At 43.8% G+C, this 22,203-nt stretch overlaps 1 protein-coding gene and 2 long non-coding RNA genes across 5 annotated transcripts in view; 2 read left to right on the top strand and 1 right to left on the bottom strand.

Moving 5' to 3' along the window:
• Positions 1 to 1,803: 1,803 nt before the first annotated feature.
• LOC134461733 (uncharacterized) lies at positions 1,804 to 4,009 on the bottom strand. Of its 2 annotated transcripts, XR_010037382.1 has the most exons (4): positions 3,638 to 4,009; positions 2,546 to 2,685; positions 2,352 to 2,440; positions 1,804 to 2,096 (listed from the first exon to the last, which is right to left on the bottom strand). It is a non-coding gene; the product is annotated as an uncharacterized LOC134461733 (long non-coding RNA). The 2 variants fall into 2 exon arrangements; XR_010037381.1 differs by lacking the exon at positions 3,638 to 4,009 and having other exon boundaries at positions 2,546 to 2,833.
• Positions 4,010 to 4,367: 358 nt separating this feature from the next.
• Positions 4,368 to 22,203, top strand: part of LOC134461090 (guanylate-binding protein 1-like) — a 30,303-nt gene continuing 12,467 nt past the window's right edge. Inside the window, exons 1-5 of one of the 2 annotated variants that reach the window (XM_063213855.1) lie at positions 13,219 to 13,425; positions 17,804 to 17,991; positions 18,151 to 18,228; positions 18,423 to 18,472; positions 18,713 to 18,822. In XM_063213855.1, the coding sequence (XP_063069925.1) occupies positions 17,805 to 17,991; positions 18,151 to 18,228; positions 18,423 to 18,472; positions 18,713 to 18,822 (425 nt within the window). In that variant the 5' untranslated portion in view covers positions 13,219 to 13,425; position 17,804. Of the gene's footprint in view, positions 4,555 to 13,218; positions 13,426 to 17,803; positions 17,992 to 18,150; positions 18,229 to 18,422; positions 18,473 to 18,712; positions 18,823 to 22,203 lie in introns of those variants that run through there. The other variant, XM_063213856.1, reaches the window with a different exon arrangement.
• LOC134461095 (uncharacterized) lies at positions 20,099 to 22,138 on the top strand. Its single transcript, XR_010037220.1, has 3 exons — positions 20,099 to 20,543; positions 21,563 to 21,634; positions 21,757 to 22,138. It is a non-coding gene; the product is annotated as an uncharacterized LOC134461095 (long non-coding RNA).

Genomic DNA, 22,203 nt, shown 5'->3' with positions numbered 1-22,203 from the left:
ATTAGTAAGTGGTCTGTATGATGCCATATTTGTGAGTCAAATTCTCTCTGAAATGAATAAAGAACCGAACACCAGCATTTGAGGTGTTGCTAATGACATTGCCGGCTACGTTTGGACAAGGAACTGGCCATTTAAAAATATAGTTTTTTTAGATATTCAATTTTTAATTTTTCAATTTATCATAATTCATATTCTGAGAGTTGTTGTATTCCAAGCTGATTGTGTAATATGTAGAGCCAGAAAAGAGCTTTCAAACAATACCACAGGCATCTTTTTGTGACTAACACTGACTGACATATTCAAGGCTGAATGTATAGTGTCCTACCCTAAAATGTGAACCTTTCCTAGTCTGTTTCTCCCTTAATATTACTGTCAGATTCAAACCAATGCAGTTCTGGGGTGCTACCTTGCTACTAAAAAGGAACACCAAGTATGATTGAAATCCGGATCGGTCGGGTCCCAAAGCGTCTGATTTCACGTGAAATGACCCATATTAAAAAGCACACAAAGCAGAAGGGAAACGTTAGACTTAATATGCAGATGTATGTGCAGGCACAAATTACATACGATTGTGAATGAACTGACACATAAGCTTACAGGTGCTGGCCAAAAAATTAGACTATCATGAAAATGTTTATTTATTTACACTTTCATAGATTATAGATTCACGACCCACATTTTAAACTATGCCAATAATTTGTTTATTCTTGCATATTTTTGGCTTCAAGAAACCATGAATTAAGTAACTCACAAAATTAGAAGATTGTGATGAAATCACCATTCTCTTCAGAAAAAAAGAAACAGGTCATATCATCATATCAAATCAGTTAAAATTCTCGACTTTCTAAATAACATGTCAATGTTTAATATTTGGTTAGAAATGTATTCGCGGCAATGATGTATTTAACATTTCAGTCAATGGCACACATGCTTGACAGCATCAAATGCAAATTTGTTTATCATGGTCTCATCAGAGTCAAACAAACTAAGGATATGGGTTACTGGAACCATGTCCTCTGATCTAATGACATCAAGATAAACGAATTGGCTTTAGATGGTGTCAAACATGTGTGGTGGTAAAAAGCGATGTGTATGGTAGTGGGAGTGGCATGGCTTGGAGCTGTGTGGGTGCCATCAACAGTAGGAAGCTGAATTTCACCAAAAGAAATATGCTTGTCAACATGTACTGTAACTACTGAAACAGATCATGATACTCCCTATAGGATTTCATTCGAATCTCACACACATCAATTATAGTCAGGTGCAGACTCAAAATGTACAAGTTAAATGCAAGGCAAGGATAAAACGCACAACAATGACCTCCCTTTTAATCCCTTTAAATTTCGAGACAATTCAGGCCAACACGGCCCCTTCTCAGACACTATGATAGGCGGGTACTCACTTTTGCACCAGCATAATTTCACAAAAATGTGTTATACAATTGGCCTTAATTTTCTTATGTAAGCTCAAAAGATGTTGTATTACACTTACTCTATGAGCGTTTTTGGGAATAACTTGTGTGTTCAAAATGTTACTTTTCAACAGGGGTGTACTCATTATTGCTGTGCAATGTGGGTGGGAAGGGCATTCCATTATTTAGTTGCTCTGCAAACACAGATTGTGCAAATGTATGCTGTTACCCGGCTTGGGAGGCTACTATTTCCTCTGGTGGTAGATCTAGTTGTTCTGCTAATATGTTCAGAGCAAGGATGGATAAAAGTTTTCAGAGGTGGTGGAGCAGAAGAATATAGAATAATTAGGTTGTCAAAACTGAGCAAGTAATACTTGTCCAGTATGGCACAACACAATGGTGAAATTGAGACGGACGTCTGTCCAAAACTTTAAGATTTCATGGTAGTCTTGTTAGCCTGAGACCAGCTTGACATACATTAGTGTAAATGAGACATTATCATGCCACTTACATAGGTCTTAGCAGAATCAACAGTTAAAGAAGTTAAATTGTCAGCTCATACACTCACATGACAGTCCAAAAAGGTGTTCAGTGGCGGCTTCTTCTCTCACTTGCAGCTTCATACACATCGAGCGATGTTGATGCCAGGTCGATGAAGGAATGACTGTGCCTACTGTTTACAATTCTACCCAAAGCAAAGAGAAAAAGAAACACAAAAAGTTTGAAAGTTTGTCATAGAAATACATAGAACATACAATGAATCTATTCAAGTAGACAGTAGGTATTCTATGCACATTCAGGCCACCAAACAACAGCATCAGGCAAGCTCTTATTGAGTGCTGTACAACAAGTGTGTGTGTGTGTGTGTGTGAGTGAGAGGGGGGGGGGCACACCAGCATGCATGGGCTTTAATGCATAACATACAGTAAAGACTACTTACTTCATACATTCTGGTGGTGTCCGAGGGCTTCTTGAATAAATAGTGAGGCCAACGCCGCAGAGCAGAATTCCTGTCCTTTCATTTGTGTCCTGTAGCAGAAAAAGAATAAATAATTATGAATAATAGTTATTGGGATTTCACTGTGAAAATATATTGTACAATTGGCATCCATGTTTACAACTCTCGGCTCATACCTTCAAATGACAGTCCAAAAAGCTTTTCAGTGGCGGCTTCTTCTCTCACTTGATGCAGAGGCAGCTTGCTTCATACACATCGAGTAGGCCTAATGTTGGTGTCGGGTCGATCAAGGAATGGTTGTACCTACCGTACAATTCTACCCAACCCAAAGCATAGAGGAAAAGAAAGACAAAAAAAAGTTTGAACGTTTTGCATACAACATGCATGAGCTTTAATGCACAGTATTTTGATGAAGCCTAATCCAGGTTATAGCCTATATCACAATGCAGTTATTAAGATAACAATACAACCATTTAGGATTTGTGTAAATGGGCTACAACAATCTTTACAAACTGCGTGATGTCAAATGAATTCAGCTCAAGGTGAGAATAGCACAACACAGAATGTTTGCTGCCGGCGGCACAACATGGATACGGTGATTAAGCCATCAGAAATTGATTGAAAATAATCGAACATATCATGTACATCACATTCGCACCTGTAGGCCTACCTAGCTTTTTTGGCGAATGTTATACAAATCACAGCGGTCCTAGTTACAGAACTAGTAGTGCTAGTCGACTAGAAACTACCCTACCTTTGTCCCGTGTTGATAGGGTATGTTTGGGATGTTAGCTTCATAAAAGATTATCACCATTACTGCTAATGCCGCTAAAATGGACTCAAATAGCCCGATTATGGCACATTTTGAGTGGGTTCATCAAAAGCTTATGATGCCACAGCCCGCCAGCCACAAAGACAACAGCAAGTTAGCGCGATGCTGCGGTGTTATGATTCAGTGGTCGGCCAAGCCATTTCACGACATAACAGAGGAGGTAATTAACTCACTGGACTAAAAGCTGAAAGAGAAGGTGGCGACGGCGGCGAGCCAGTGTATTTTACTCTACCATAGTATTAAGCATGGGCGTAATTTTAGGTGTGGACGGTGGGGACATATCCATACCACTTTTGAGATAAACCTAGCTTGTCACTACCATTTTTTCACAAATATAATGTAAAAACAGCATACCCAGACAATTTGCCATGGCAATGTCCCCACCATTTTCCAAGCTAAACCTACACCTCTGGTATTAAGTTAAATAATTACTTACCATGATCAAGTCACGACAGTGCAGTGTTGGACGAGACGCGACACAGGCGGATAGTTGAGTTCAGCTGAGGTAAACTGAAGAACGGTCTCTCTCTGAGGGTTCCGGGAAAGTGACAGTTGGGGAACAAATTCAGTTTTGGCGCGTCCGGATTGCTTATGTGGCCCGCACCCGCCACGCGCCTTCAAATCGGACTGAATTATTTTATTATGGCGCGTCCGGATTGCTTATCTGGCCCGCATCCGCCAGGAGCCTTCAAAACTGACTGTCAAACTACTGGTCCGGATCGGAGCTGCCGCTGATCGGCAAAATGACTGTGACTGCTATGCGGATCTGCTGACTTGAAAACGGACCCGGCCCAAATCTAATTGCTGTCTGGGGGGGGGTCCTCATAGTAGGGGGACCTTTCAGATTACTTTGTCCTGGGCCCAGCCAAAGCTGTCAGAGGCTCTGCGTGTTCGCCCGTGCAATAGGCCTACGTGTGTGTGCTTGAATTACATGCTGTAGCCTAGACATCAATCATAGACGTGTCTCAATGCCAGCAGCAGATCTGTATGCACAAGGGGCTTGGCCATTTTGGTGGACAAATAGTTTCAGTAAGTGTGTGTGTGTGTGTGTTTATGTTTGTGCTGTTTGTGTATTTATAGGTGTGTGTGTGTTTGTGTGAGTGTACAGTATGTATGTATTTTGTGTGTGTTAATTTGTTTTTCATATGTGTGTGTGCAATATGGCATCAGTGGTGGCAATGCAGGAGCCGGTGTGTCTGGTGGACAATGGGCCTGATGGGAAGATGAGTGTCCAGCAGGGGGCTCTGCAGATCCTGGAGCAGATCCAGCAGCCGGTGGTGGTGGTGGCTGTGGTGGGGCTCTACCGCACGGGGAAGTCTTACCTCATGAACCGACTGGCTGGGAAACAGTCAGGTAGCAACACATACACATGCACACACAAATATGTTTTAAATTCTTTTTTACTACATATTAATGTTGTATGTGGGCCAACTGTCATACACATTTCAAATGATCTTGGGGCAAAATAAAGTGACATTGCAGGCCAGATTTGTCATTCCTGGTCTAGACAATGCTCCTTCTGACCCCCCACAGGCTTTGCTCTGGGCAGCACCATCGAGTCCAAAACCAAAGGAATATGGATGTGGTGTGTGCCTCACCCAAAGAAACCAGGTGTGTATGCACGCACGCATGCACACACGCACACACACACATACACACTTTCAGTTCCTCATGAACTTGTTCTTGTTTCCTCACACAGGACACACTCTGGTATTGCTGGATACTGAAGGACTGGGGGACGTGGAAAAGGTGTGTGTGTGTGTGTGTGTGTGTGTGTGTGTGTGTGTTTACTATATAATGTGTGCTGTGTGTTTTCCAGGGCGATGAGAAACATGACACGTGGATCTTCTGTCTGGCTGTTCTCCTCAGCAGCACTCTGGTCTACAACAGCATGGGCACCATTGACAACAATGCCCTGGAGAAACTACAGTATCCTTGTACACGTACACGCACACACACACACAGCTTTTAAATGTGCCGTTCATACTCTGCTTGGAAAATGCTCCAATACCAACAGTTGACAGTTTGACATTAAATCCGGTTAGTGATCATAAGCTGTAAGTGTGTTGTAGTGTTGAGGTGTTTGCTAGCAGTAGCTGTGAGTGTGCTGTAGGCCACATTCGAAATGGGTAACGTTGCTGTCCTTCCAGTTGGCTAACTGGACATGGAGTCATCAAGTGTAATACCAAGCGAAAAATTGGTTTATTTCCTCATCTCACATTTTTTTTGCCTGAATTTCTGGTCATAACGGAGATATTTGAGGGCAACATCAGATGCCTACTTACTGCTGCCTGCTACCCGAAATGCTGTGTGCCACCTCTCTCTCAACGTGGAACCTGAAAACAAACATGGCTGCCACCCAATCCACTACCTTAAAATATTTTTTATTCTGACAGACTGAAGCGCCAAATCCACATTGCATTATCTAAATACGATGTTGCTAGATCTATTTATAGCCTGTTGGGTTCACACCGGTCAACTACCATACGTAAGCTAAGCGTTAACGTGAAGAACGTAACTGCAGCCATTGAATCCCCGTAACATCAAATACACACCGACGCCGCAGGGCAGCTTTCTTGTTAGTGCCATTCGTAACGCCCTCCTAAGCAAATACCTTCACGATAAAAGTAATATCTGATCAGACACCTGTTTATATAGGGAGGGAGTCATCGAACCACTGAATTTCCTTTCGAATGCAGCCGTAGTGTTGTGCTAGTGCAGTGATTTTCAAACTGTGGGCCCTGAAGGTATTCCTAGTGGGCCTTGAAATCATTTTCTGAAAAAACAAAGTCATGTTTTTGTGTGCGTTGCTCTTCATTTATTTGAGTTTTATTGTTAATTGGGTCAGAGGTGGGCCCCGAACATTTGTGAAAATTTCAAGTGGGCCCCATGTTGGAAAAGGTTGGGAACCCCTGTGCTAGTGTATTGTGCTCCTCAACAGCGCCCCCCTCAGGTACGTAACAGAGTTGACGAAGCACATCCAGGTGAAGAGCAGCGAACACAGCAAGAGCACGGAGATGATGCGCGTCTTCCCCTCCTTCGTGTGGACCGTCAGAGACTTCAGTCTGGAGCTGGAGCTGAAAGGCAAACCCATCACTGCTGATGAGTACCTGGAGAACGCACTCAAGCTCAAACCAGGTGAAAGTCCCATTGCCATTGTGGCACAGCACTCCACAGCACACAAGTGCACACCGTACACAACAAAATGCCTGTGCCAGGGGGAAGCTGCAAAGGGAGCTGAGCAGCGGGATTTTACTATACTCAGTGTACCTCAGTGCCTCAGTTAATTAATGCCTTCACTGATCTGGGAGGTCGGGAACCAAACCAGAAATCTCTGGGATACCAGTCCTACACCGTAACCGCTTTGTTTTTTCTCCATGTGTGTTCTTTAGATGAGAAACCAGAGGATCGGAGGTTCAACCAGGTGCGTCAGGGCCTGAGGGATTTCTTCGCAGTGCGGCACTGCTTTGTCTTTGAGCGGCCGGCCAACAAAAAAAAGATGAAGATGATGGAGCAGCTGACAGACAATGACCTTGAGGAGGGCTTCGTTGAGGAGGCCAACAAGTTCTGCAGCTACATCTTCAGTGAGGCCCAGCCCAAAACCATGAGGGGCGGCCTTGGAGTCACTGGCAGGAGTGGGTATTATCATTATCCCATTGCTAATATACTAATATAACATTGCTAATACCCCATCAATAATACATCAATCACCAGAGGTGGAAAGAGTACTAAAATATTGTACTCAAGTACAAGTACTGTTGTCAAGTACGAGTAAATTTACTAGTCAAAAAAATCTACTCAAGTAAAAGTAAAAAGTAAATAATTTAAAATGTACTTTGAATAAAAGTAAAAAGTTACTTTTTAACAATCAGCGTTTTCTGCCTCTAGATGTGCAAGGGGTGCACTGGGTTAGAGGAAGAACAGCTAATGTTGATCTCCTCTGAGTTAAGTGAATCTCCATCGTGTGTGTGTGTGTGTGTGTGTGTGTGTGTGTGTGTGTGTGTGTGTGTGTGTGTGTGTGTGTGTGTATTGCAGTGCTGGGCTGCTTGGCAGAGACGTATGTGGAGGCGATCCGCAGTGGGAAGGTGCCGTGTCTGGAGAGCGCTGTGGAGTCGCTGGCACTGATTCAGAATGGGCGAGCCGTGGCAGAGGCTCTGGCCCACTACCAGAGGGAGATGCAGCGCTGGGTGCGATTGCCCTCCGAGACACAGGAGGCGCTGTCCAAGATCCACACACAGGCCAGCACAGAGGCCATCTGCATCTTCACCAATGCGTCCTTTAACGACCAGGAACACAAGCACCAGCTCCAACTGATGGTACACACACTTTCATACACAAACATATCTCAAAACCTTATATTAACACCTTTTAATGATATTCTAAAATAAAAGGTATAACAATGTAATATGAAAATAGATGTAATATTGAATCATACTTATGCATCTAGTGTGTGTGTGTGTGTGTGTGTGTGTGTGTGTGTTTACATGTACGCGCACACACGTGTGCAGACAAGTGTGTGTAAGAAGTTTGAGCAGTGGTGTAAGGACAACCGTGTCGAGTCTCGACGTGTGTGTGAAAGGCTGTTGGAGCGCTTGTTTGCAAAACTGGAGCATGAGCTCAGGAAGAAGAAGGAGAGCTGCAGCTTCTGGCGTGCCGGAGGATACCAGCGCCTCACTGACGCCCTACAGGCTGGAGTATGCAACTACAGGAAGGAGAAACGCAAAGGCCTTATGGTGAGTCAGTGTGGGTGTATGTGTGTGTGTGACTGTGTGTGTGTAGGTACGTATGTAAATCATATAATGTCTGTGTGTGTCTATGAATGCCATGCTTAAATTATGTGTGTGTGTGTGTGTGTGTGTGTGTGTGTGTGTGTGTGTGTGTGTGTGTGTGTGTGTGTGTGTGTGTGTGTGTGTGTGTGTGTGTGTGTGTGTGTGTGTGTGTGTGTTAGAGCGAAGAGGTCTTGGGAGAGTACCTGAGTAAGAAGGAGGAGATAGTTCGGAGTATTCTATTGGCCAGCAACAGCATTGAAGATACTCAGAAAAAGCTCATGGGTAAATGTTGCTGTGTGTGTGTGTGTGTGTGTGTGTGTGTGTGTGTGTGTGTGTGTGTGTGTGTGTGTGTGTGTGTGTGTGTGTGTGTGTGTGTGTGCATGCTTCTGCAGAGATCCAGCAGGTGACTGAGGAGGAGGAGCGCAGTATGGTTTTTTGCTTTTTTATAGTATGTGAGTGTGTCTATATTAAGCCGATTATTTATTTTTATTTTTTATTTCATGCATTTTTTTTATTTATTTACATCATGCATGTGTTTGTATTATAAACATTTGTGTGTGTGTGTGTGTGTGTGTGTGTGTGTGTGTGTGTGTGTGTGTGTGTGTGTGTGTGCGCAGACGAGCAGCGGTTGGCCGAGGAAGAGGAGCGGCGTGTGCGTCGTGAGGAGGAGGAGCTGGGGAGGCGCGAGGAGGAGCGGAAGACTCAAGAGCAGAGCTTCAAAACACACATGGAGCAGCTGCTGATCAAGATGGAGAGGGAGCACGAGAGAGCAAAGGAGCAGCAGCAACGAGTCATTGCCGCCAAGTTACAGGTGGGTCATTGCTGCCAAGTTACAGGTGGGTCATTGATGCCAAGTTACAGGTGGGTCATTGATGCCAAGTTACAGGTGGGTCATTGCTGCCAAGTTACACGTGGGTCATTGATGCCAAGTTACAGGTGGGTCATTGCCGCCAGGGTACAGGTGGGTCATCAGTGCTGAGCTACAGGTGAGACAGTATAGTAGTGTAGTATAGTATAGTGTGTATAGTGAGAATAGTATTTTATGCAAATTATCACCACCGAGCTACAGCTAAGACTTGAGTCATGTACATGTAAACTTATCACCACCAAGGTACAGGTGAGACAATAGTCTTGTATTAGACTTATTGCCACCAAGCTACAGATGAGTCATGAGTGATTTATATGAGCCATGGGCACCAAGCCACAGGTGAGTCATATGCTGTAAGTAATTTTAACAATTCGCCAGTGACACAGAGCAGGTCATGGGATCACTTGTTTATGGTACAGGTGAGGCATGAGTCAATTAAACAACTTATCTGCTCCAAGATAAAGGTGAGTCATGACTTATACGCGTCATCACCACCAAAATACAGGTGAGTAATGAGTCTTTCATACGAGTCAACGTGAACAACCGTACAAGTCACAAGTCATCATCACCAAGCTACAGGTTAGTCATAAGTCATTTGTATGAGACATCACCATCAGTCCTGATTCTTTTATATGAGTAATCGCTGGCAAGCTACAGGTGACTCATGAGTCTTGTATACAAGTCATCGGCGCCAAGCTATAGGTAAGGGGAGTTGAGACTCTTACACAATTCACTTATGCTACTAGTAGGTTGCGAGTCATTTATAGTCTTGGTGCCAAGCTACAGGTGAGTCTTTTACTCATACAATGTCTCTTATAAATAAAAAATGTACAGGTGAACAATCCATGTGAATAATGAGTCATTTATAGTGCCTAACTACACACCATTCATTCAACACACCACTTGTTTTCATAATAGACCAAATTGTCTTTTGAAACACAAAGTGTAAGGCAACACAGAAAGATATACAGTAGAAATCACTCCATCCTAATAATCAAATCAGCAGAGTTGATGGCACCTTACTGTGTGTGTGTGTGCTTGTGTGCGCGCACGCGCGTGTGTGTGTGTTTGCATGTTTGATAAGTGCTTATGGTGTCTTCATGTGTTTGTTTACCTGTTTGCATCTGAGTGTGTGGTAATGGTGTGAGTGTGTGTTTGCCGGTGTGCATTTTTTTGTGTGTATGTGTGAATGTGTGTGTGTGTGTGTGTGTGTGTAGGAGCATAAGCAGGCCACAGAGGAGCAGAGTGAGGAGCGTGTGCGTGAGCTGGAGAGGGAGTTGGAGGCCTTGCGTGGGGAGGCGCACCGGCAGACGGAGACGCAGAGATCCGCCCTCTCCGTCGTCATGGAAACCTTCAAAAACCCTGTTGACTTCCTCCTGCCTGGAGTGGGAAGACTATTGCGCTGACACACACACTCAAACGCATGCACGCACACACCATACCTTGAACTTCAAAAAATCTGGATAATTCCCAGATTTTACGCCAAAAAATGGGACATTTTCAATAGGCCAATTTCCTGACAGTCAACGGGGCAACAGCACCAATTTGGGTGGTGGATTCTACGGTACCAAAGATTTTCTTGCTGCACACTTGCTTCTTGCTTGTCTTTGTTGTTTTGTCACTAGAGTTGTCTGGGGCTGATGAAAAGCTTCATGCTGGTGCAGGTTGTGATTAGGTGAATTTGCATGATTCACTGTTCAGAGGCTTGTGTTTGTGTTTGTGTTTATATCATGAACTGAAGATTTATGTGAAGTAAGGAGTGGACACACACATGCTTGTGGAGTTTGAGGGTAAGAGCTCATAGTTTTAAGGAACATGAATTTATTGGTGGGATCTGACTTAAAATCTACGGGCAGGTAACCTGACAAGCCAGACCCTCTCGGTTACATACTGCCATTCAGACATACCGCCATTCCGACATTGACCATTGACCATTTTTTCCAGCTTGCAGGAACTGTTTTCAGACCCTACCTGTAAGGGCATTTGGACCATGACAAAATTAGACACTAAATGATACACTAATCCTGTAATTGCGCTGTCACTCTCTCCACTTACGCTCCATGTAGCAACATTGTTGCAAATGTCAATTGAGCTAAAACGTTGTTCACGAGCTTTTACGTACTTGCAACAATGTTCAAATGGCTCGGAATGACAATCAAATGTTGTCGGAATGGTGGTATGTCGGAATGGCGGTTGCCCCCCGACCCTCTTTATTTCCATAGGTAGCTGGTGAAACAATTAGAGGGTGTGTGGCGTGTCAGACTGTCTGGCTGGGCATAGTGAACATGTGACTGACATAGTGAACATGCTGTAATATTTTGTTGTAATATTGTAATGTTTTGTATGGTCTGTGTTTTAGAGAAAAAAAACTATATATATTTTAAAGTTAGACACAGTCTCAATACAATAAAGCTTTTTTAAAATAAAAACAATCCAATGACTTTTTAACTTATTCCTGAAATTGTGTTTGCATTCATTACGCTCTCCCTTGCTCTCTCTCTTACAGACAGACAGTCACACACAAACACACACACACACACACGGTCTCCCTCTCCATACACACTCTGGTTCACTTTGACACATACATAGCCTCTCTCTCTCCATCTCTTCTACAGTGTATCTCTCTATCTACCCCACCCCAGTCTCTCTCTCTGTAACACACATGTACATACACACAGAGAAAAGAAAAGAAAATGTGAAGATGAAAATGAATGAATGAAATAAAAAGAAAATGAGTGTTGTGCAGTGACTTGAACCATCTAATGACCAGATGCGTTTCAAACTATACTATCTACAAACCACACTCCTAAAGGGCTAAAAAGAAAAAAAGAAAAAAAGTAGCATCTTCGAGTCAAAGAAAGCATGATGTAATTGGCTGGAATTCTACTTTACAATGACAAAGTTATCAAATTGACACAAAACCCACGGAGCTGATAAACCTGTACTTTCTCCCTGGACTTTGTCACATGGCCCACCTACACCTGCACACAGGATTCAGCAGTCAGTGCAAAAGACATTCAGCTATTAGATGGCTTCGTCACTGCACACCAACACACATCACATTTTGATATATTCAATTATTCAACAAGGCTAATGAATACATTACTTACTTATCATTTCAATTCAGACCAGGTAGGAAAAGCAATCATATACACTGACAAATGGCAGGGATTACTATCCCTATTTGTGTGTGTGTGTGTGTGTGTGTGTGTGTGTGTGTGTGTGTGTGTGTGTGTGTGTGTGTGTGTGTGTGTGTGTGTGTGTGTGTGTGTGTGTGTGTGTGTGTGTGTGTGTGTGTGGTCACGTGTCCTATGCCTTTAGTGCAGAGGAGCCAGCGGGTGGCTCTGCTGGGGGATTTCCGAGTTTGGAGTTTCCCATTAATGTCTCTCTCCTGACGGGAGCGTTACACTTTCTGTTTGTAAGGCGATGTGTCAAGCCAGGCTCAAACTACACGACTAGCGATTGTGTGTCCGATTTTGGCGTCGGGGTGCACCGCACACTAGAAGAGAATCGCAACTGTCAATCTTGTCGCTGCTCGCAGCCACCGAGACAATGCCTGACGTTCTATTTCCAGTCGCAAATATCAAACACTGTTTGATACGATTTGCGATCGGCGACTCTTTGAGCTGTCAAAGTTCTATCTTAGAACGTCGCTCACGACGAGGAAATCTTTCCCGACAATCGCTTGCGATGGTCCTGGGGGGTAAAGTTCCAGCGATTGTCGTAAGGGGGGTTTTCAGTCGAGAATCGGCGCGATAGTCGTGTAGTTTGAGCCAGGCTTCAGAGTGATTGAACCAGCCTCGCTGCTGGAGAACGCAAGAACGCGATTACGTGATAAAGAAGTGGTAAACCCAAGTAAAAGATATCCTACAGGCGTCATTTAACCCATTCCAGCCTGGACACATATGCGCTGCATTCAGGCTCTTTCTATTATATATTTTTTTTATTATTATTAGGCTATTATTAAACATGTGGGTAGATTAGAGCTGAATGAACACATTTTAATGCAAAATGAGTGTCCTGACTTTTAAATGCAACTTATTTCATGTTTGTGCTTCGGAGGCTGGGATATTTAGGATTTAATAGGCAGAGGGTGCCCTTTCCCAAAAAAGGCGTAGGATAAAATGGGTTAGGCCTAATATGAAAACGAGGACTCCCGGCTTCCATTATGATTTACCGATAGCTACCTCAAAGTTAAATCTGGTTTACCTCCGAATCAGCGTCTAGAATACCCCTCCATTTAATCTGTTTGGTGTTCAAAGTGACAACGCTCTGATTGTGTCAGTCTGATAGCCGACTGCACCCCTGACCTAACCAACACCCCCGCGACCAAGAGCGCATGACGAGTAGGCCTATGCCTACCCGAAAGTGAAAGTAAACAGCTGTTTCTGAGAAGTCAGCGTTCTTCCTCTCACTTCATCAATACGCCGGACTCGGGACACCTTTATTACACGCAACACCTAAAAACTGAAAAGAACTAGGCTATACCTTCATTGTCGGAGCTCTTCCACTATCGAGGAAGATACAGAGGTGACCGGCAATTTACTCCCGCGGCACGGCGCAGGCAACCTGACAGGCGTTTGAAAGGTAGGCTAGTAGCCTACAGCGTGTGCTCACTAGTTGTAGGCTAAAAGTGTCAGGCGGCTTGGTATAATAGGCCTACTGTCTTTTTAGACTGTGTAGCCTACGGGAGTTGACTTGTTAACGTAAAGAAACGATAGGCCTACCCCCCTCTAACTGTGTGTTTTAGTTTATTTCGCTGAAGATTGTTTCATTGCGGGTTTCTTCTGTGTGATCCTATTGGTCTTTAACTGCTGTATCCACACTCACCGACCACTTCATTAGGAACACCTCTGTAGTGCTGGGTTGGACCCACTTTTGCCTTCAGAGCTGCCTGAGCTGCCACAATAGCCTACTCGGGTATAGGGTAGTAGGCTGTGCCATTCCATTAAAGGTACACTGTGCAGGAAATGGTCAAAAAAGGTACTGCAACTATGCTGCTCATTGAAACTGGGCTGCCTACTGCCAAATTTGATATTTACATGTAAGTATTTACAAGTATGGTCCAAGTAGAGTCATTTTTGCAGCTAAAAATGGCTATTTTTGGAAATTCAAAATGGCCGACCATGGAGAAGATCCCCCTTTTCATGTAGGCCTATGAAAAATGCAATTTTTCAGTCATAATGAATACTTAGAATTTGATGGTGGTGGTAAGTATTCATGAAAAAGATGACATTTGTGAATGGGCAGCATGAATTCTGGAGATAAACAACTACAAATCTCACACAGTGTCCCTTTAATATAATTTGGTAGCCTACCAATTGGCCCAAATTGTGCTAAGAAAATATCCTTATGCCATTATATCCCCAGCCTGAAATGTTGATGTAAAGCAGTGTTGACCCATGTTTTCATGTTGTTGACACCAATTTCTGACCATTCCACCTGAGTGTTGCATTAGATATCAAGACTCATCAGACCAGACAACATTTTTCCGATCTTCTACTGTCGTTTATGGTGAGGCTGTGCAAATGGTGGCCTCATTTTCCTGTTCTTAGCTGACAGGAGAGGCACCAAATACCTCAAGAGTTGATGTGCTGTGTGATCAGAGATTCTCTTATGCATACCTCGGTTGTAATGAGGGGTTATCTGACTTAACAATGCCTTTGTATCAGCTCAAACCAGTCTGGCCATTCTCCTTTGACCTCTGCCATAAACCAGGCATTTTTGTCCACAGAATCGCTGTTCACTGCATTTTTTTTTCTTTTTCGTACCAGTCTTTGTAAACCCTAGAGATGGTTGTGTGTGAATATCCCAGTAGATCAGTCTTTTCTGAAATACTAAAATCAGGCCCTTTCGGCACCCACAGCCATGCCATGTTAAAAGTCATTTAAATAACTGTTCTTCGCCATTATGATGCTCGGTTTGAACTCTATCAGATTATCTCGACCATGTCTACATGCACAATTGCTTCGAGTTGCCACCATGTGATTGGCTGATCAGAAATTTGCCTCAATGATCAGTTGCAACAGGTGTTCCTAATGTAGTGGCCGGTGAGTGTATACTGCATTATGTAAGGAGCAGTGAGGTGCGGTCAGCTTTATGGCTGGTGAGGCAAATATATAATACTACAGCTACAGTATAAGTACATTTTAGTAAATTTACCAAATAGGCCTACCGATAAGTTTCGTATGTCATAGCTTTCTTAACATAAGGCAGGCCTACAAAATAAAACATGCTGCATTTCCGTAGAGAAAATGCTATTAGATCTCTCCCTCTCTCTCTCACACACACACACACACACACACACACACACACACACACACACACACACACACACACACACACACACACACGATTCAAACAGTGGTCTCACATAAACCACACAGCAGTAATGTGGACAAACAGCAGCATCACGGCTGAGAGAGCTGGAGAGCAGAGCAGAGGAGAGGAGAGTAGTGGAGAGGAGAGAAGAGGAGAGGAGAGGAGAGGAGAGAGGAGGAGAGGAGAGGAGAGGAGAGGAGAGGAGAGGAGAGGAGAAGAGAGTAGTGCGGAGGAGAGGAGAGGAGAGAGGGGAAGAGAGGTGAAGAGAGGAGAGGAGAGGAGAGGAGAGGAGAGGAGAGGAGAGGAGAAGAGAGAAGAGGATAGGAGAGGAGAAGAGAGAAGAGGAGGAGAAGAGAGGAGAGGAGAAGAGGGAAGATGAGAGGAGAGGAGATGGGAAAAGAGAGGAGAGGAGAGGAGAGGAGATGGGAAAAGAGAGGAGAGGAGAGGAGAGGAGATGGGAAAAGAGAGGAGAGGAGAGGAGAGGAGAGGAGAGGAGAGGAGTGAAGAGTGTACGCTCCTTCACAGCCCACTGCTCTCACACACACAGGATTCAAACAGTGGTCTCACATAAACCACATCACGGCGGATGCTCAATGGAAGACACACACACACACACACAGGATTCAAAACATGGTGTCATATAGACCGCTGAGCACCACGGCGAACAAACTGGTGTGATAGCGTTTGTGATAAGCACCGGATTCTCGTGCAAATGTAGGCCTACATCTACTTGTACGAGGCTATGGCAAACGATGTGGGACAAAGGTGTGGCAGGAAGCGAATGTCAACATTTAAACATAGATTACTACACAAGCTTCGATATGGTCACCAAATATTTTGGGACTGTCCTTTATGTTATGCCTACACTTTGGAATTAGATCAGAGTCTTGTAGTTACACGGGTATATTTGATTTACCTCAACGGCACCCTGTAGCCTACTCAACTTTACAAACAGTTAGGGCACATGAGAATCCTGTTCAGATCACAAAAGCTACCACCACGGGTCTCACAAACACAGGCTTCACACACATAGGAAACACTGATCTTACCTTTATCTCGTACATCAGGTCCATGCGCCGCTCTTTTCCACTTTGGCGTTGCGCATGCTAACGTTGCTTTAGCCTGTGCTGTCCATCCAAAACCACATCTATTCGAGACGCCCCAAACGTCCAAAGCAATTTGGCATTGAATATGAATATGAGTAGCCGCGAGGATTTGTGTTTCGTGAGGCTCCTTAGTCCTTAGTAAATTGTTAAGTCGTACAATTCCATGCGAATGGTCTTCCACACATTCTCGCCGGTTGCAAACGGGACACAGGGGAAACAAAAATAGTTTCTGTTGTAGAACTCACTTTGAAATGATCGGGTAGTTATAACCTTCTGACCACCTGCAGTAGCAAACCCTTCAGCTCTGTCGGTCCTCCATTCTTTATCACATATTTTCCTCTTGGAAATCCAACTTTGAGAATGCTCTTAGTTTCGTTATGAAATCCACTTGTAGCAGACAAAGTGAACAAGCTAGCCAACAACACCGACTGGCTGTGAACTTCAGATTCGCTATGACGTAACTGGCCAGCAATAGAACTACTCTCAATGCCAGAAGGAGTCTGCGGCCAGGCTACTGCTGGCCTCACCACTGTATATTTCAGTGGGCGTTATGCCAAAGCGTTCAGAGTAAAGAAATGATAATCACACGTAGAAAATAGTAGAACATTATCAGGAATTGAGGGCACACCATACATACTTCTATTAAGTGTATAAAAACGTTTAATACAATATTACCAGGTTGCATTCACAGAACGAGCAAAATGGCGCATGCGCTGAAGCTTGTTAAGGAGGGATTGCGCAATCCGGGGTGAGGCCAGTTCAGAGTTGCCCCAAATTCACCGTATTCGGAGCAATTTGACATGAAATGGGCAAATATTATGATTTTGGCCACGGAAATGATTGAAAATGAGTGAAACTGTTTAAATACTGCTCAAATGGTAGTTATGGTGCAGATGCTCGAAAACAATAGCTGTTATTGTTATTATTATTCACATTTACTGCAGCTCATCATTCTCAGATCTGGCTGGTGAGGCCGTGCCTCCCCTGCCGTATTGGAGTGCACGTGCCTGGTAAGGGGGGTAATTACCGCCCCACTGTGAAAGTTTGAGGATATTAAGCCCGGAGGGATGTGTCTATGACCATTTTGACTGACATTTTAGTTTATTACTGACTAAATATTCATTAAAAGATCAAAGATTTGTGAATGGCCAGCATACATGTTGACCAAAGACTAATTGGCTTGGGTGATTGACTATCTTTATTCTTTTGTCATATCTTACCTCATCTCTCATATCCTTTATACAGAGGTGTCAAAAGTAAAAGTAAAACAAAAAAAGAAACAGTTTCCTTCCAACACAACTTATCTGAGTAACGAGTAGACCCGCATATTTGTCTTACGATCAGCTAACTCTGCACTGGTTAGATCAAGTTTGTGGTGGGTCCTATTAGGTTTTCAGTGTTTTCAGTAACAACAAAGTCTATCTACAATCAGGTACAATGGAGTTAATGGTGTAACAGCTATGTAATGCCATGTGCTAGTGTTGTAATTACACCACAAAGTACTTTTACTTTTGACACCTCTGCCTTTATATGTGAAGGATGCCGTGGGACATGCAGGAGCCGGTGTGTCTGGTGGACAATGGGCCTGATGGGAGCATGAGTGTCCAGCAGGGGGCACTGCAGATCCTGGAGCAGATCCAGCAGCCGGTGGTGGTGGTGGCTGTGGTGGGGCTCTACCGCACGGGGAAGTCTTACCTCATGAACCGACTGGCCGGGGAACAGACAGGTAGCAACACACACACACACACACACACACACACACACACACACACACACACACACACACACACACACACACACACACACACACACACACTCCTGACTTGTTAGGAACATATGCAGAAAGTGCTTGTGAGAGCTCAACATGCTCCTCCTTATCCCTCAGGCTTTGCTCTGGGCAGCACCATCGAGTCCAAAACCAAAGGAATATGGATGTGGTGTGTACCTCACCCAGAGAAACAAGGTATGCACGGATTGCACGCACGCATGGACGCACACACACACGTCTTTATTTTCTCTCCCACAGAACGTGCACACACAGCTCACCCTCCTAAATTGCACGTGTGTGTGTGTGTGTGTGTGTGTGTGTGTGTGTGTGTGTGTGTGTGTGTGTGTGTGTGTGTGTGTGTGTGTGTGTGTGTACGTTTTCTCTGACAGGACACACTCTGGTGCTGCTGGACACTGAGGGGCTGGGGGACGTGGACAAGGTGACCACACACACACACACACACACACACACACACACACACACACACACACACACACACACACACACACACACACACACACACACACACACACACACACACACACTACTTCTACTTACACACTTACTTACGTCTCTCAAATATTCACACACTAGTACACGTTTGTTTTGTTTGTGATTTTGAGACTTGTTTTGTCAGCTTATTTTGCATTTTTATATGTGTCTATGTTTCTTATGTCAGGGGGACTCTAAGCACGACACTCAGGTCTTCTCCCTGTCAGTTCTGCTGAGCAGCACTCTGGTCTACAACAGCAGAGGAACCATCGACAACAGAGCAGTGGAGGAGCTGCAGTATCCTTACACACACACACACACACACACACACACACACACACACACACACACACACACACACACACACACACACACACACACACCATCATCATCATCATCATAAAAATGTATCGTTTATCCCACATCTATGGGAATTATATGTTGTCTCCAATTTGATCACCACCATCTTTGTACGGGATAAGCTTAACCTTGATTGAGTGGATATCAGTTGGTGACAAGGTAATGCGTACTTCATCTGCCAGGTGGGGGTGAAACAATATATTTGCTGATGCTGAAACATCATACGAAGATGGCAGCACTGAATACTATAATTGACGCATGCCACATACTACATCTCATGTTCTATATTGTCACTGTCGGCCGGAAACCTCGTATGTAAAAAAACGGCTACTTTTAAGGAAACAACAAGAACCTTGTATCCTCTGAAGAACTAAGTGCTATGGTTTCAAAATTGGTACAACTCAAAATGTGACTATTTAACTACGTTTCGTGCTATATTGTGAAGGGCCAGCGAATTGAGCGACCAAAGCAAATTTGCCAGGAATGAAGGGACCTGGGCAACCAGAGCGAAAAAAGGTCAGCTATGGTAATGATCTATGCCAGGGCTATTCAAAATGGCGGCCCTGGGGCCAGATGCGGCCCTTGGACAGCAAGATTCTGGCCCCCCACAAGTCCCTTGAAATACAGAATCGTTTTTCAGAATTTAGAGATCAAAGTATGGGTTCTGTATAGAGCTGAAACGGGACACGGGATGTTAAAATGCAGGAAATGCAAATTTTTTCGAGGGGAGAACCCCCAGACCCCCCCACTTCAATGAAGTCTCACATATTTTTTTTATTGACAGTCGGCAACTTTAATACATATGTACACTTCGGCTCTTGTACTGTGAGGAATTTGAAAAACTGGCCCTCGTTGACATTTAATTGAATACCCCTGATCTATGCCATAGATTCTATGGCATGGTTCGCCCAAAACCAATTCGGATGTTCATATCTTCAACTGTCCCAGGCTGACAAGCCAGAGCCATTATGTGATCAGCTAAATGAAACGTGTCAATGTCACGCCCAGATTGAATACAGCAAATTCATGGCAAAACTTCTTAATCAAGGTTCAAGGTTCAAGGATTTTTTATTGTCATTGTCAATGAAGGCAACAAAATTGTCGGTGGAGCAACAACACTGCGTCGTTTCAATTATAAAAGTAGCCAAAGAAAAGTAGAAGTCAAAAAAAGTCTAAATGAATGAAGTATATCATGAATATGGCGTCATTATGTGGACAAAAGGTCCACGAGCGCCACTTACTGCCCACGCGAGGTATTTTATTCTGCGCGCGCGTGTAGACACTCTCGCGCGCGCGATTTTGCTCTGCGCGCGCGCGCAAACGCTGCCACGCGCGCGCAAACACCGTCTCACGCGCGAGAGGTGACATGAATTTCCTCACGCGCGCGAGCAGAAATATGAATATTTAAATAATCTCCTCCCACTGATTAGCATAACCAACGAGGCGGAAGTTTGTTTAGTCTGAAATAATCAGACACAGATCTCAAGAGCAATTGTTGATATCGTTGCTACGGTAACTGCAGCTGGCGTTTACTGACGAGTGGAATGACTGAAGGTTGCACCTCTATTGCTTACCCATTTTTATGAAAACATTGTTTTTTAATTGTTTATTTCATGGGCGAACTTGTTGAGATTCGCAGACAGCAGATGAGGAATAAAGTGAGTAGACATTTCATCAAATGCTATGGTTCGTGTCCTGTCAAGCTTCATTTTGCTCACGACGAGTGCGTTTTAAGAGCTTAAAGTTAGCAGGCTAGGCATTTGGCATGATGACAAAGTTGTTTTGCAAAGAAGACCAAAATGCACGTTTACAGAGACCTTAAGTTAACATGTTGTAAGTGCAATGTTTCACTGAAATCCAGCTCCGTGTGCTGCATGACTGAGAGACATACCGGTACAAACCTGTTTCCTACGATGGTCCAGTCAGATATTTGTAATGTAGGCTATAAGGATTCAAGTGTGTTTGATACTTTTGCTGGTAAGCATTGCAATAAAAGAGGGAGCCGGATAGTCAATTCAAGCGGTCAGATCAGAGAACCTTTATTGAAATCGGTTGGAACAATCATTCATTTTGCCACTGTCGTGTTCTCCATAGCTGGTGACGACAGTAGGCAAGACGGCCGCAGTTGACTTGAGACCGGAGACCGAAATATGGATTTTGTAAGCTATGTATTCAGCGATCCACAACGGGTATACACAAGGAGGTCTACATAAGTCATTGGATATACACAACTAGGTGAATTTAGCCTACATTGCATCAAAGAGCTCACTCTGTGCTTTGGAATGAAATGATGAAGTGGCTAGAAAATGAACCGTGCGCTGAGTATCCAGTAGATGGCGTCGACACACTGTAAATAAACAATGACACTACAATACTGACACAAGCACAATTAATGATTAGGCTAGAAAGATCACTTTCTCAAAGTACTGCAATTACTCCCAGGAAGTTGACTGGTTCGTGGAAAATGGTAGAGCAATACCGGCCTCTTCGAATATAGAGTTGAATAATTGAATCTTTAAGAAGTGACATAAATGGTACAGATCAATACACTGTATTTACCTGCTCTCTGTGTCACTTGGCTAGTACATTTAATGCAATGTGATACCAGTGCAATGCAATACATTTAATAAAAAAGGTGCAGACATTTAAAAAAATAAATAAATAAATCTGCCTTCAGTTGCTGATCGGCGGCCCTTGTACGGAGGTTGTCACACACAGCCAACAAAACCACATGGGCAACATGGAAGAGGTCAGTGTGCAGCCCAGCTTGTCTGACCCAAGCCATTTAAGTGGTTAAAGAATTTAGTGAATCCATCTACACATGCCATATCTGCAGGGGCCTAATCTGTCTACCTTATTTACATGTTGCAGCAATTGCCAAAGCTTTTGGGCCTTTGCCTGGATTTCATCACACAGCAGCAATAGGTCTCTAGGACTCTGGTTAGGTAGCCTGTATACACTTTATTTCTGGAAGGTGATGTGGGTGTCATGTTACTTCAGCAAGCAGCACAACGCATACAGTTCATAACATTTCATCCAGGCAAGTTTTTCTCATTTTCATTTAGGGAGCTGCCAATCCCAATAGTGGTAACACAAGTGCAGAGATTTCATGTAGACTATGGAACTCAACTAAAGGGGTCACTAGTAACATAATAATAACAGCAATAGCAACACCACACGCACAAAGTAAATTGAATAATTTTTGTGATTCCAAATGACCTATTCTTGATGAAGGCACAATCTCTACATTTCTTTGCTGTACAGGAAAAATCAGGCATACTGCATATCGGCAGTTGGTGAGATGGCGTGGGAGTTCGT

This window comes from Engraulis encrasicolus, chromosome 13, assembly GCF_034702125.1.
Source record: "Engraulis encrasicolus isolate BLACKSEA-1 chromosome 13, IST_EnEncr_1.0, whole genome shotgun sequence".
Lineage (NCBI taxonomy): Eukaryota > Metazoa > Chordata > Actinopteri > Clupeiformes > Engraulidae > Engraulis > Engraulis encrasicolus.
This window is presented reverse-complemented; position numbering and strand designations above follow the sequence as displayed.